The sequence below is a fragment of the Lolium rigidum genome, chromosome 2 (assembly GCF_022539505.1).
Source record: "Lolium rigidum isolate FL_2022 chromosome 2, APGP_CSIRO_Lrig_0.1, whole genome shotgun sequence".
NCBI classification, from domain to species: Eukaryota; Viridiplantae; Streptophyta; class Magnoliopsida; order Poales; family Poaceae; genus Lolium; species Lolium rigidum.
Window position 1 is genome coordinate 134,616,641 of NC_061509.1, and position 12,773 is coordinate 134,629,413.

General features: G+C 47.5%; 1 protein-coding gene and 1 pseudogene across 1 annotated transcript; both read left to right on the top strand.

The window, feature by feature from the left end:
• Positions 1 to 2,805: 2,805 nt before the first annotated feature.
• Positions 2,806 to 7,443, top strand: LOC124692374 (transmembrane 9 superfamily member 1-like). Its single transcript, XM_047225729.1, has 12 exons — positions 2,806 to 3,028; positions 3,590 to 3,782; positions 3,891 to 3,995; positions 4,132 to 4,149; positions 4,237 to 4,325; positions 4,403 to 4,555; positions 4,751 to 4,885; positions 4,981 to 5,147; positions 6,004 to 6,098; positions 6,195 to 6,568; positions 6,669 to 6,942; positions 7,027 to 7,443. The coding sequence occupies exons 1-12, from the start codon at positions 2,933 to 2,935 to the stop codon at positions 7,092 to 7,094; spliced, it is 1,767 nt and encodes a 588-aa protein (XP_047081685.1). The 5' UTR covers positions 2,806 to 2,932; the 3' UTR covers positions 7,095 to 7,443.
• A 2,397-nt stretch (positions 7,444 to 9,840) lies between these two features.
• LOC124690130 lies at positions 9,841 to 11,199 on the top strand (annotated as a pseudogene).
• Positions 11,200 to 12,773: the final 1,574 nt, after the last annotated feature.

Here is a 12,773-nt window from a genome sequence, read left to right on the forward strand (position 1 = left end):
TCCTCTCTCCCTAAACCTCTTGACAAGTTACACAACTACGACAAGTTACACAACTATGGGCGCTTCACCATTGCAGCGGGCGAACTATATGACTTGTCTTTACTTGCGTTGACCCTGTCTGGCGTTAGAGCATCTCCAACATGCGCGTTAAATGGAACGCTGTAATTCATGTTTAGCGCGCGGTATATGGATGCAGCGTGCGGTGCTGCCGACTGCTTTTGCAGACGCGCTAAACCATCGCGCTAAACTACAACGTCAAGTTGCTGCTTTTCCAGACGCGCTAAAAGCCACGCGGAAAAACAACATTTCCAAACGAAATAGATCAAACAAAACATAAAAACTGACTGGAAATATGAAAATATATTGCAAACTTGGACCCTAAAATCAAATTTATTTTGAAACTAGCCTAACTACTCGGAATCCCAATCGAAGTCCGACGAACCCGGAGTTGTCGACGACATCGGAGTGGATGTCCACTCGAACGAGGAGGAGGAGGAGGAGGAGGAGGAGGAGGAGGAGAGGACAATCGTCGACGGGCCGACGCTGTTTTTCTTCTCCTCTGCCTCCTCGCAGCCTTCTCGTCCCCCTCCTTCGTCGCATTCGCCGCCTCCTTCGCCCTCCTCTCCTCCCGGTCCGCCTTCTTCGCCTTCTTCGCCGCCGCCTTCTCCTCTTCTTTCTTGTCGTAGAACGCCTCCATCGCGGCGACGTCCTCCGGGAACTGACACGCCCACTCGAGGCGGAGGCGATCGTCGCGCTCCGCGATGACGAGCCGCTGCTCGAGCTCGCGCTGCCTCGCCTCGCGCGTGACAGCCGGCGGCAGCGCGAGCACTTCCGCCTGTTGGCGCGTCCAGACATCATTGAAATTCATCGACCGCCGGGAGCGGCCGAGGCGCCAACCGACCGTGTCGTACGCGCGCGCTGCCTCGTGCGCCGTCTCGAAGGTCCCGAGCCCGATGCGCTCGTCGCCGCTGCGGATCTCGGCGTAGAACATGCCGTTTGGCCGCACGCGGACGCCGCGGTAGCCGGAGCTCGAGCGGCAGCGGGGCGGAATCTCGTCGGCGTGGAGGCGGAGCGGCGGCGGTAGCGGCGTGGTGCACGGAGAGAGCGACGAGCAGCGAGGTGGAGGGCGGCGCAGCGACACGCTGGATGAAAGTTCCTGGCGGTTGGGTGCGCGCACGCGGCACTCGGCGCGGCAGGTTCGGCGCGTAGGATGGCGCAAAAACGCGCGCGGGCAAAACTTTTAGCGCGCGGATTTTTCGCGCGTCCACTGGAGGTTCCCGCGGCCTCTCCCGCGCTGCATTTCGGCTATTAATTTACCACGCGCGAGTTTTGCCGCGCGTATTGGAGATGCTCTTACGCTCAAACCACGGAGAATCAGCATCCGTCATTTGCTTGTGTTGACTCGGAGTGAGAGTTCCTTCGATTATTGGTAAAGGCGTTGACCATGACGCGTAGATTATTCAATTTTCGTCAGCTCCGATCCCAAGACTTCGGGCACCAGAAAAGATTCCGAGAAGATTTTTCGCACTGATTATTAGGCTTCCATGCGTTTGCACGCTGTCCGCCCGTTATTTTGTTTTGAAGCCAGATCTCGCAAAAGTAGCCTAGCTGCACATAAATTTCTCAAAAAATGTAATTACTGATCGACATCATTTTCTGCTACATATGCTAGCTTAGATACCCAGAAATTGAGATGTTATTACAAGCGTCCACTAAATTTTGAAATCTCAATGCCCATTATAATAACTTGGATGGGGGAGGCTGAGCATTCTTTTTGACCCCTCTCTAGTGGGTGCACGGTTGTCCGAGAGAGCAGGTTTTCAAAACGCTGTCCGTTGAGACCCTGCAATGGAAGATGAACAATAAGTTTTTTGAAGAGCGTCTCATCACGACCACTCTCCTCTTTCCGTCTGCTTCCTCACCAACCTCCGTGGATTCGGCGACTTCAATAACACCTTGGCCGACCTCAACAATGAAGCTGCAGGAGCAACCTTCCTTGTACGTGATTTTCATCTCTTACCTTATACTAGTACTTATTTCATGTTCACATTTGATAGATGTGCTTAGTGTGGTGTGTATACTTAACTGTATTAGTGCATTGTGAGATTGTTTTTGACAATTAAACTCAACCAAACATTATCTAATAATCTAACATAAAACACCCCCATCCCCATTGGACACTTCATAAGACTGTTCACAATGAAAAGTATCGTACACTAGTATCATGCATATGAAACTAGTGGATGATACCAACCCTACAATGCTCATGAGGTGGTATCATTGTTCCTTCATATTTAATATTTTTAGCATTCTAATGCAAATTTATGTACATAATGTATTTATCACTAATATTTTTAGTTTTACGTACTATGATACGGTATCTATCTATTACGATAACACTCTCACCCATCTCTCCTCATTAATTATTGTGTCCTGTCAGATTTTTGACAATAATATTATTTATGATACTCTCATTGCGGTTAGTTGGAGGAAGGTGGCACCGATCCGGCATATGTGCGCCATGTTGGACCGGCCATGGGCCCACATGTAAGAGTGGAGCAAAACCGTAAAGAAGGGTGTAGAAAAGATAACAAACTTGCTCAAATGAGGTATTTTGGAGAAATACTGCCACGCAGACTAAAAGCATTACCAACTCCATTTTAAGAGGTAAAAAAGTGAATTTCACTCGAGAAAATACACTATATTTGAATTTAAGAAAAATAAATATAAACCAGTAATAAAATACTGCGAAAAAGAAATTCTCAGTCTTCCCTGGTTCCAGTCTGTACTCTGTACTGTACAACGTTAATGCTCCATCAAAACCTTCCCCCGTCCCCGCCATGCAGCAACCCCGCTCGCACACCTCCAAAACAAGGGGGAGAAGAAACAAGTGAGGCGCGCCAAATCCACTGTCCTCCCCTCGCCGTCGTCAATGGCCTCCGTCGGTGGCGCCGCTGCGGCGGCGTCCGCCCTCTTCTTCGCCTTTCTCCTCCCCCTCCTCGCCGGCGCCTCCGAGTCCGACCACAAGGTAACCCACCAACCTGCCCCTCCTCCACCGACGGGAACGAGCACACGCGCGTCTCAACCAGACCCCTAGAGTGATACGGCAGTGTCGGGTTACGCCCGCCGCTAGATCTGTTGCTCACTTGGCGGCAGATCTGCGTGGCGCGGGCGCCAGCACACGCGGGATCTCTGAATAGTCTTCCTGCTGGATCGGAGTGCTCATTTGGTTTGGTTACTAGATCTTACTCCATTTATTGGGCAATGGAGACTTGGAGTCACATTTTCGTTGGTGGGGGAGCAAGGCGGACAGCAAGAATGGGGAGGGATTGCATCGCTAACGTCCTTTAAAGTTCGATATCATGTTGTCCTGTTCTATCTGGCATAGTTTGGGGAGACGATCCTTCCTTAGTCGCATTGATGAACTACTGCTTCTATTGTAAATGTAAAGTACTGCTAGTCTGCACTGCTTGGCATGTACCTGTAATTCTGTATTTCGTATAGTCGTGTGTGTGATTTCTCCCAGAGTAATTATTGTCTAGTGCCGCAAACTTTTTCAATTAAGTTGTGCTCTCTTTTCTACGTGTAGTACCAAGCGGAAGCCCCGGTTACGCTCTGGGTGAACAAGGTTGGCCCCTATAACAACCCGCAGGAGACGTACAACTACTACAGCCTTCCATTTTGCCACAGGTCAGATAACCCTGTGCATAAATGGGGAGGGCTTGGGGAGGTCCTTGGTGGGAATGAACTGATCGATAGCCAGATTGACATAAAATTCAAAAGTAAGCGAGTCAATCCCTTGAGGAGTGTTCTTTGTCTCGCTTCTGTTTTGAATATTGAATTGTGAAGGTCAAAATGTGATGTTTAAAAATGATTGTGGTTTATGTCAGAGAATGTTGATAAGGACACCATATGTTCGATGGAACTTGATTTTGAAAAGGCCAAGCAATTATCGGATGCAATTGAGAACTCATACTGGTTCGAATTCTTCATTGGTAAGCTGCCTGAGCTCCTGTTGGACTCTGTTGGCAAGCCTACTTACCTTTTAATTTACAACCGCATTTCTATGAGATCCATCTTACTGACTTAATTTATTGAATATGCCGCTCCCTTGTTTTTGCTACAATCAAGATGATTTGCCTCTGTGGGGTATGTATATCCTCTTCCTTTTCTACTGCTGATATGCCCTCTGCAGTACCTTCAGTAGGCTTATCTTTTTTTAATTGTACTTTTCAGGTTTTGTTGGAGAGGCAGATAGAAACAACGACAATAAATATTTTGTTTTCACTCACAAAACTATTTTCATCAAATACAATGGCAATCAGGTTTGTGTTTCACCATTTCCCTTTACAGAACCTTCAAATTTTGGTCATCATTTATCAGCACTGCTACTTTCATGCAGATTATCCATGTTAATCTTACTCAAGAAAGTCCAAAGCTTGTTGATGCTGGTAAGGCATTGGATATGACATATTCTGTCAAGTGGGAACCAACCAATGTAACGTTTGCTCACCGCTTTGATGTCTACCTTGACTATCCTTTCTTTGAACACCAGGTAATAACAAGATTTGACTCTGCTATTAAAGGAACTTTCTGCACTTTGGTTCATATGGATTTTGGGTGTCATATTTTTCCAATGTCTCCTTTGCCTTTAACTATGTTCGTATACATATCTTGCCAAAGGACATGCTGTGTGTCTTACAGAGTTCTGATCATTTCCTCTGACCACAAATATTGTTCCCGACTGCAGATTCATTGGTTCTCAATATTCAATTCTTTTATGATGGTTATCTTTCTCAGTGGGCTAGTGTCGATGATACTGATGCGCACTCTAAGGAATGATTATGCAAAGTACGCCCGTGACGATGAGGATCTGGAAACCCTGGTGAGTACTTATCTACACAAATAAAATAAGAATTCTTTTATGCAAACAATTGTTTCCTGACTCCAGTTCTGCACTTATAATTTGTTTCATACCAGGAAAGGGATGTCAATGAAGAATCTGGGTGGAAGCTTGTACATGGGGATGTTTTCCGGCCTCCTCGCAGTTTAGCTCTTCTTTCAGCTCTTGTTGGCATCGGTACACAGTTGTCAGCTCTTATTCTGCTAGTGATTATATTGGCAATCATCGGAATGCTGTACATTGGGTATGCACTTTGCTTGTTTTGTTGCTACAACTGTCATCTTTCTCTTTACATGCAGCTTCTAGTAAATGCAGGACTTAGATGAAGCCACTAGCCTTGGCCCCATGGCTTTCTCTGGCTTGTAATCCAAGCCAAATAGCGTATAGCATCTCAAGTTTTAAACACTAAATCTAAATCACAAGTAGACCTCCATCAAGCACCAGATTGTTAATCTAATTTCCTTCTGTGACCACATGCTTACTTCCATACAAGTACTCCGGATTATGATTTTACCAGTTGTGCTACTGAAATCCAGTCAACACAGGGACATAACTGCCATCTTCCTCTTGTCTGTGTAGCTATGACTTGCACATTATTTGATTTACATAGAGCTTTACTGCTTAGTGGTATTATGGAGTTTGTTGAAACAAACCGATTTCCAAAAACATGTTCCAACTTAATTTTATTTTATCTGCTATCATATTATTGATCAACTGGAAATCAATTCCATTATGACCTCTTGCACTTTTTTAACTACATCTTCTCTATGTAGATTTTTTTCCAAGTTAGAAACATTACAACATTGTTGAATTATTGTTTTGTTGAACTTATTGCTATGTAGTATAATTTTAGTGACAATAGTCATTATGTTTTTTGTTACTGTCAGTACATCCTCTTGAATAAAAACATATGATATATTATTTTCGTTTAGCAAGTGCAGGTCTTTTGAAATCCTGGTGCTCCAACACTATGTTACTTTTACTTCGATTATCTCGAATATATTTAAGATGCAATGAACTACTTTATTATAAGCATTCTAATTGTACTGTCTGTGATGCTACATAAAATATGTCCTCACCTTATTTTCTTATCCTGATAGGCGAGGAGCCATTGTCACGACATTCATTGTCTGCTATGCCCTTACTTCATTCATTTCTGGATATGTTAGTGGCGCATTGTACTCACGGCATGGAGGTACAAACTCAGTTTACCTACCATCTTAAATGAATCCTCACACTTATGTTTCTACAAGGTGCTCATATCTGTTGAAATATTTTGTTTAATGAGCAGGAAAAAACTGGATAAAGTCAATGATCATGACAGCATCGCTGTTCCCATTTATGTGCTTTGGAATTGGTCTAGTGCTCAACACTGTTGCTATATTCTACGGATCATTAGCTGCCATACCATTTGGTACAATGGTTGTTATGTTCATCTTGTGGGCCTTCATCTCTTTTCCTCTTGCTCTTTTGGGAACTGTTGTTGGTAGAAACTGGAGCGGTGCCCCAAATAATCCATGCAGAGTGAAGACTATTCCCCGTCCTATCCCTGAGAAGAAATGGTACCTCACGCCTTCTGTAATTGCTCTTATGGGAGGACTGCTTCCTTTCGGCAGTATCTTCATTGAGATGTACTTTGTCTTCACGTCGTTTTGGAATTACAAGGTAAAAAGGATAATTTCCATTTCTTCATTATTTCTTGAGTGCCTCTGTTTTGTTCATATATACGGAGCCTGATGCCTCCTGTCTCATCCTGCATTGGTAGGTATACTACGTGTACGGATTCATGTTGCTGGTCGTCTTGATCCTCATAATTGTCACAATCTGTGTAACGATTGTTGGTACATACTTCTTGCTAAATGCTGAGAACTACCACTGGCAATGGACTTCATTCTTCTCCGCTGCTTCCACCGCTGTTTATGTTTACCTCTACTCCATATATTATTACAACGTGAAGACCAAGATGTCAGGATTCTTCCAGACAAGCTTCTACTTCGGCTACACTCTGATGTTCTGCCTAGGTTTAGGAACGCTTTGCGGTAAGCTCTTCTTCTGCACCGACAACATGTGCATGGCCAAGTTTTGGATGGTTTCAATTGACACCGGTTGTGATTTTGATGCAGGTGCTGTAGGATATCTTGGCTCTACCTTGTTTGTGAGAAGGATATACAGGAATATAAAGTGTGACTGAAGACTGCCCCCAATTATATTCCTGGGGAGTGTATGTCAATGCTTTGTTTTGTTGAGGGAGCAATGATTCTGTGGTGTAGAAGGCAAGGCAGTTTGGGAATATGATCATTCTTTGACAACAAGCTGCACTGCCGTCTTAATTTCCTTGTCCTTTTTGTTTCCCTCTGACCCCTCTTTGGGTCAACAAATTTTCATGCTCAATGAGCCATATATAGTATTTGATCTGTTGATGCGGCAACATTTTGTCTTGCTCAATTAGGTATATAGCCGTGATCATAGTTGTTGAGTAGTAAATCTGTGGTATATATGACAATTATTATTCTTAAATGAAATGAGACCGTTGTATACAACTGTTAATACTATCTACGACTATTGATGTTTGATGCTGAGTGTTGGTTGATCTGTCAGGTTCGACAGTCATTTTCAGTTATTAACAGAGAAAAGTCAAAACTTAACGTTAAAGGGATGGGCCCACTGGACCAACGTCCAGGGCTTGATCTGTACGTGACTTGTTCTCGTATGTAACAAACGCACCCTGATCGGGGGTGCCAAAACCAACTCGATGATTTTGGTCCCCTGTTGCGCTGTGCCATATAAAGGGGGGGAGTCTGGCAGAGATCGATACCCAGTTAACGATCTAAACATCTGCTTCCCCCACATCCCAAAACTCTACCGATCTAGAGTGGCCGAAGCAACGGGAAGACCGGAACCTCGCCGTGCTTGTGCCGAGGCAGTGCAGGTGGCGCCCGGAGGGGATCGGGAGGATCTCCAGATCGTCATCGACCACAAGTTCGTCATCAACACCGCCACACCAAGCCTGCCTCACGCAGGCGTCGATGGGATCGTCAGTGCCCAGTAATGCAACACATCTACTCTCTCTGTTTATGATCATTAGGTGTTCTAGTGTCTGCTTTTGCGATCTTGTGCTACTCATGCTTTTTAAGATCTAACACTGAGCATTGCCCCTGAAGTATATTTATCATGCTCGTGCTTCCACGAGGCAACATTGTTGAAATAAACTTACATCATACAGTTAATGTTGACCTTTTGTTTTACAAAATCTGTCATGTGAGACAAATCAAGTGTTGAAGGGTACCTATCCCTTCCTTCGGTTTTCGGCCTTATAGACTGGCCATTTTCTTCTTAATGAAAAGGCATAGCTCCTGCTAATTGCTAAAAAAGGGGTATGTAGCTCTTGAGATCTCGTTTCTATTCTTGGGAGTGGAGCCGACATGCTTTCTCTCTTGCATAATTTGAATTTCCCTTTTTGATACTACCTCCATCCGTTTATATTATTTTTAGAAAGTCAAACTATGTCAAGTTTGACTAAGTTTTTACCAAAAATATTAACATGTAAAATACAAAATTAATATTATTAAATAAATAATGAAAAATATTTTTGCATAGTATCTATAAAATATTATATTTGTTGATAGACTGTTCTAAAGTTTAGTTAAATTTTACTTGGTTTAACTTTTCAAAAAATATAAGCTTTAACCTTTGGGATGGAGGTAGTATATGAGTGGCAATGATCTGCTCGGTACAAACTACTCGCTCCGTCCAAGTTCAAAGGGCTTGCGCGTATTCCTAGATCGTAAATTTAGGAATGATAATATGAAATATATATTATAAAATATATATCATTAAAAAGCTTAAATATTGTACTTTTGTAATTATATCATTTTTGTATTATACAATTGATATTATCTTGGCCAAATTTAGAACCTAGTGATACGTGTAAGCCCTCTGAACCGGGAGGGAGATAGTACTCGCTCTGTGTATTAATTTAAGATATTTTAGATACTTTTAAATTAGATTAGACATGAACTAGACAGATACAAACTGAAGTAAATAAACCAAACAAAATACTTTAACATGGGAGTATACGGCTCTGCGATAAGTCGTTCCTTTTTAAGCCGAAGCTAAGAGCATCTCCAGCGGACGCTCAGCGACCGTTTGCGTCCGCGTGGATCGGAAATGCGTCTGGCACCACCTTCAGCAGGGCGACGCAAAGTGACCGGGCCGTCCGCGGAGCCTAGCCAAATATGCGCCAGGTTTGCGTCTCTGCGGACGCTCGGCGGACGCGCAAAGTGTCCGCTCGCTTCTCCACCGGGCCCGCCTGGCAGCGAGCCTGCATCGAGGGCATCGCTTCGGTGGTCAGCGCTTCCGTGTCTGCGCCGCAGCCTTCGCCATCAATGGCGCGACTGCCTGTTCTGCACGCGCACTGGTGGGCGGCGGCTGGGCTTCTGCGCCGCCTTCAATGCCATCGTATCCGCGCGCGGCCGCGCTTAAAAGACCACCGACCGCGTTCCTCCTTCCCCACACCTCCACCGGCACCGGACGCGCCGCAGCGCCATGGGGAAGAAGAACGACTTCGAGGCCTCCGGCAGCGGCTGCAAGAGGGTGCCGCTCCCCGTCACGATGGGGAGGCTCATGCACGGAAAATGGATGCCGTGCGAGCGCTGGGTCGGCGTGCAACTGCCTGGCGGCTGGCGGCTCAGCTGCCACTGGGGAGGCTCATGCACGGCAAAAAAAAAATGCGTCGTGCCGTTGGAGCCACCCCCGATGCAAATGGACGCGCGGTCAATTTCGACCATTTCGATCGACGCAAACGGACGCGCGCGGTCGCCCTGCTGGAGATGCCCTAAACAAAATCTGAATTCGCCGGACAGGACGTCCGTAGGAAAAGACATGCACTCGAGCTCCAGAATTTGCCCAAACTCATGCGATTGCGAAGCGCAGACCAAATGGGGAGGTGGCCGCTAGCTGCCGCGACTCGCCGCCTCCGGAGACCGGACCTCGCCACCTTCTACTCCTCCCTCGGCTGCCCGCTCCACGCCGAGCTCGCGCGCCGCGGCGTCCCGGCGGCCGCCTCCCTCGCCCTCTACTCCCGCATCCGCGCTGCCACCACGCCCACCCCATTCACCTTCTCTCTCCTCCTCGCCGCCCTCGCCTCGTCCCCTTCCCCCAGCTGCACCGGCCTCGTCGCGCACGCGCAGGTGCTCAAGTGCGGCGCGCTCGCGCACCCCGTCGTCACCAACTCCCTCCTCAAGCTCTACTGCGCGCTCGGCCTCCTCCCCTACGCGCGCAGGGTGTTCGACTCGGGGGCTGCCCTGGACGTCGCCTCGTGGAACACGATGGTCTCCGGATACGGCAAGAGCGGCGACCTGCCCGCGGCGCGGGAGGTGTTCGGCGGAATGCCGGAGCGGAACCTGGTGTCCTGGAGCGCGATGATCGACGCGCTTGTGCGTGCCGGGGAGTTCGGCGAGGCGCTGCGGGTGTTCGACCAGATGATGTTCGAGGGTTTCAAGCCCGATGTAGTGGTGCTGGTCAGCGCGCTCAAGGCGTGCGCGCATCTTGGTGCGGTCGAGAGGGGCCGGTGGGTTCATCAGTATCTTGAAACGGAGGGGGTTGCGGGGAGGGAAAGGAACGTCAAGGTCGAGACGGCGCTGGTGGACATGTACTGCAAGTGTGGGTCCATGGAGGAGGCGTGGTCTGTTTTTGACAGCGTTCACTGCCGCGATCTTGTGCTGTGGAATTCAATGATTGGAGGGCTTGCAGTAAACGGCCACGGTGAGCGTGCACTTGAATTGTTTCGAGTGATGTCCGAGAAGGGTTTCAGGCCAAATCAGTCGACGTTCGTTGCTGCATTGTGCGCGTGCACCCACACAGGTCGTGTGGACGAAGGGAGGAGTATTTTCCGGTCGATGCGGTGCCACGGGATCGAGCCACAGAGGGAGCACTATGGGTGCCTAGCTGATCTTCTTGGGCGTGCAGGTCATGTTGAGGAGGCTGAGACTGTGTTGCTGGATATGCCAATGGAGCCACATGCGTCGCAATGGGGTGCGCTGATGTCGTCATGCCGGATGCACAATGATATTAGTGTCGGCGAACGTGTTGGGAAGCGGCTCATTGAGTTAGAGCCACACCATGGTGGACGTTATGCCGTTCTGTTCAACCTGTATGTAGTCAATGGTCGATGGGAAGATGCAAAGGCCATTCGGCAGATGATGGTGGAGAAGGGAGCCAAGAAAGACGCCGGTTTGAGCTTCATGGAGTGAAATGGTTTGATTCCTTCAGCTACTATTCGGAAAAGGCACATCTAAGACAATTAGTTTTTCTCTGGAAAGCTGGTGACAAGATCCCATCACAATTTCTTCTGCACAAGCTTCAGTGTCAAGTGGCTGAATTGGATTGTTGCTTTGCTGGGCAACTAGCTCCACTAAGATAATTGTCAATGGAGACCTTTCTGACCCTATCCTGCAGAGAAACCTGAGACACTGCCTTGGAAGACTGCTGGACAAGGCTCAAGAGGACATGATTCTTCCACAGATAGGCCCACAAATCCTCGGGTTCAGAGCTTCCTTTTACACCTGATGATGTCTTCATTTTCCTACGGCCACATTGGCAATACCTGCGGGTCACTGTTGCTATCCTAGACCTCTTTGGTGCTGCTACAGGCCTCGTCACAAACATGGCTAAGAGCAATATTTTCACCATAGCCTGCCAGGACGTGGACCTTACCATCGCCGCCACTGTTTCTGAGTGTGCTGTAGCTAATTTTCCCTGCAAGTATCTTGGTCGCCCTCTGTCTGGCAAGAAGCTCAAGCGGACTGAATTTCAACAGCTCATAGACAAGCTCATGAAGAAACTGGCCTGGTGGAAGGTCAGGATCGCAATGGCTGGTAGAACTACTCTTTCTCAGCTCTCCCAGCATATCAGTTGATTGCCATCCTGCATCTTAAGTGGCTCCTCAAGCAACTAGAAAAAAAACAGCATGCCTTCCTCTGGGCTGGCAGTGATGGTGTTTCGGGGAAAGTGCCTGGTGAACTGGAAGACTGTTTGCCTCCTAAAGCAGCTGAGTGGCTTGGGCATCCCAAATCTCCATTTGCAGAGCATCATGCTGAGAATGAGATGGCTATGTCAGCAGCATTTCCATGGAATGGCGCTGGATTGAGCACAGATCCAACACTGCTGCATCTGCCTATAACTTTCAGTTTGTTGGCCATATTCATTCCTCTGTGCTCCCACAAGTTTGGAAAGCGAAGGCCGTTCCTAACTGCAAGCTGCATGCTTGGCTCATGATCCACGTTAAGTGTCTCACTGCTGACAACTTGGCAAAAAGGGGCTGGGCGCATGATCCAGTTTGCAAACTTTGTAGGTCACAGCCCTTTGCCCCTATTCCGTTGATGTCTGGCAGGGGCTGATCGCCAAGTCTCACCTCCCTGCCATTGCTCGCCCATCATTGCCACAGAGGGAGCACTATGGGTGCCTAGCTGATCTTCTTGGGCGTGCAGGGAATGTTGAGGAGGCTGAGACTGTGTTGCTGGACATCCCAATGGAGCCACATGCGTCGCAATGGGGTGTGTGATGTCCTTGTGCCGGATGCACAATGATATTACTGTCGGCAAACATGTTGGGAAGCGGCTCATTGAGCTAGAGCCCCACCATGGTGGACGTCATGCCATCCTGTTTAACCTGTATGTAGTCAATGGTCGATGGGAAGATGCAAGAGCCATTTGGCAGATGATGGTGGAGTAGGGAGCCAAGAAAGACGCGGGTTTGAGCTTTATTGGGTGAAATGGTTTGATTCCTTCAGTTCCACTCCAGACAAGGCACATCTAAGAAAATTATTTATTCTCCGGAAAGCTGGTGACAGGATCCCAGCACACCTTTTTCT

Bases quoted from the DNA above. Each gene is read 5' to 3' on its own strand.
- LOC124692374 (XM_047225729.1), top strand. From the start codon at position 2,933: ATGGCCTCCGTCGGTGGCGCCGCTGCGGCGGCGTCCGCCCTCTTCTTC. The intron at 3,029-3,589 runs GTAACCCACCAA...TTCTACGTGTAG, and splicing joins CCTCCGAGTCCGACCACAAG to TACCAAGCGGAAGCCCCGGT. The intron at 4,556-4,750 runs GTAATAACAAGA...TCCCGACTGCAG, and splicing joins ATCCTTTCTTTGAACACCAG to ATTCATTGGTTCTCAATATT.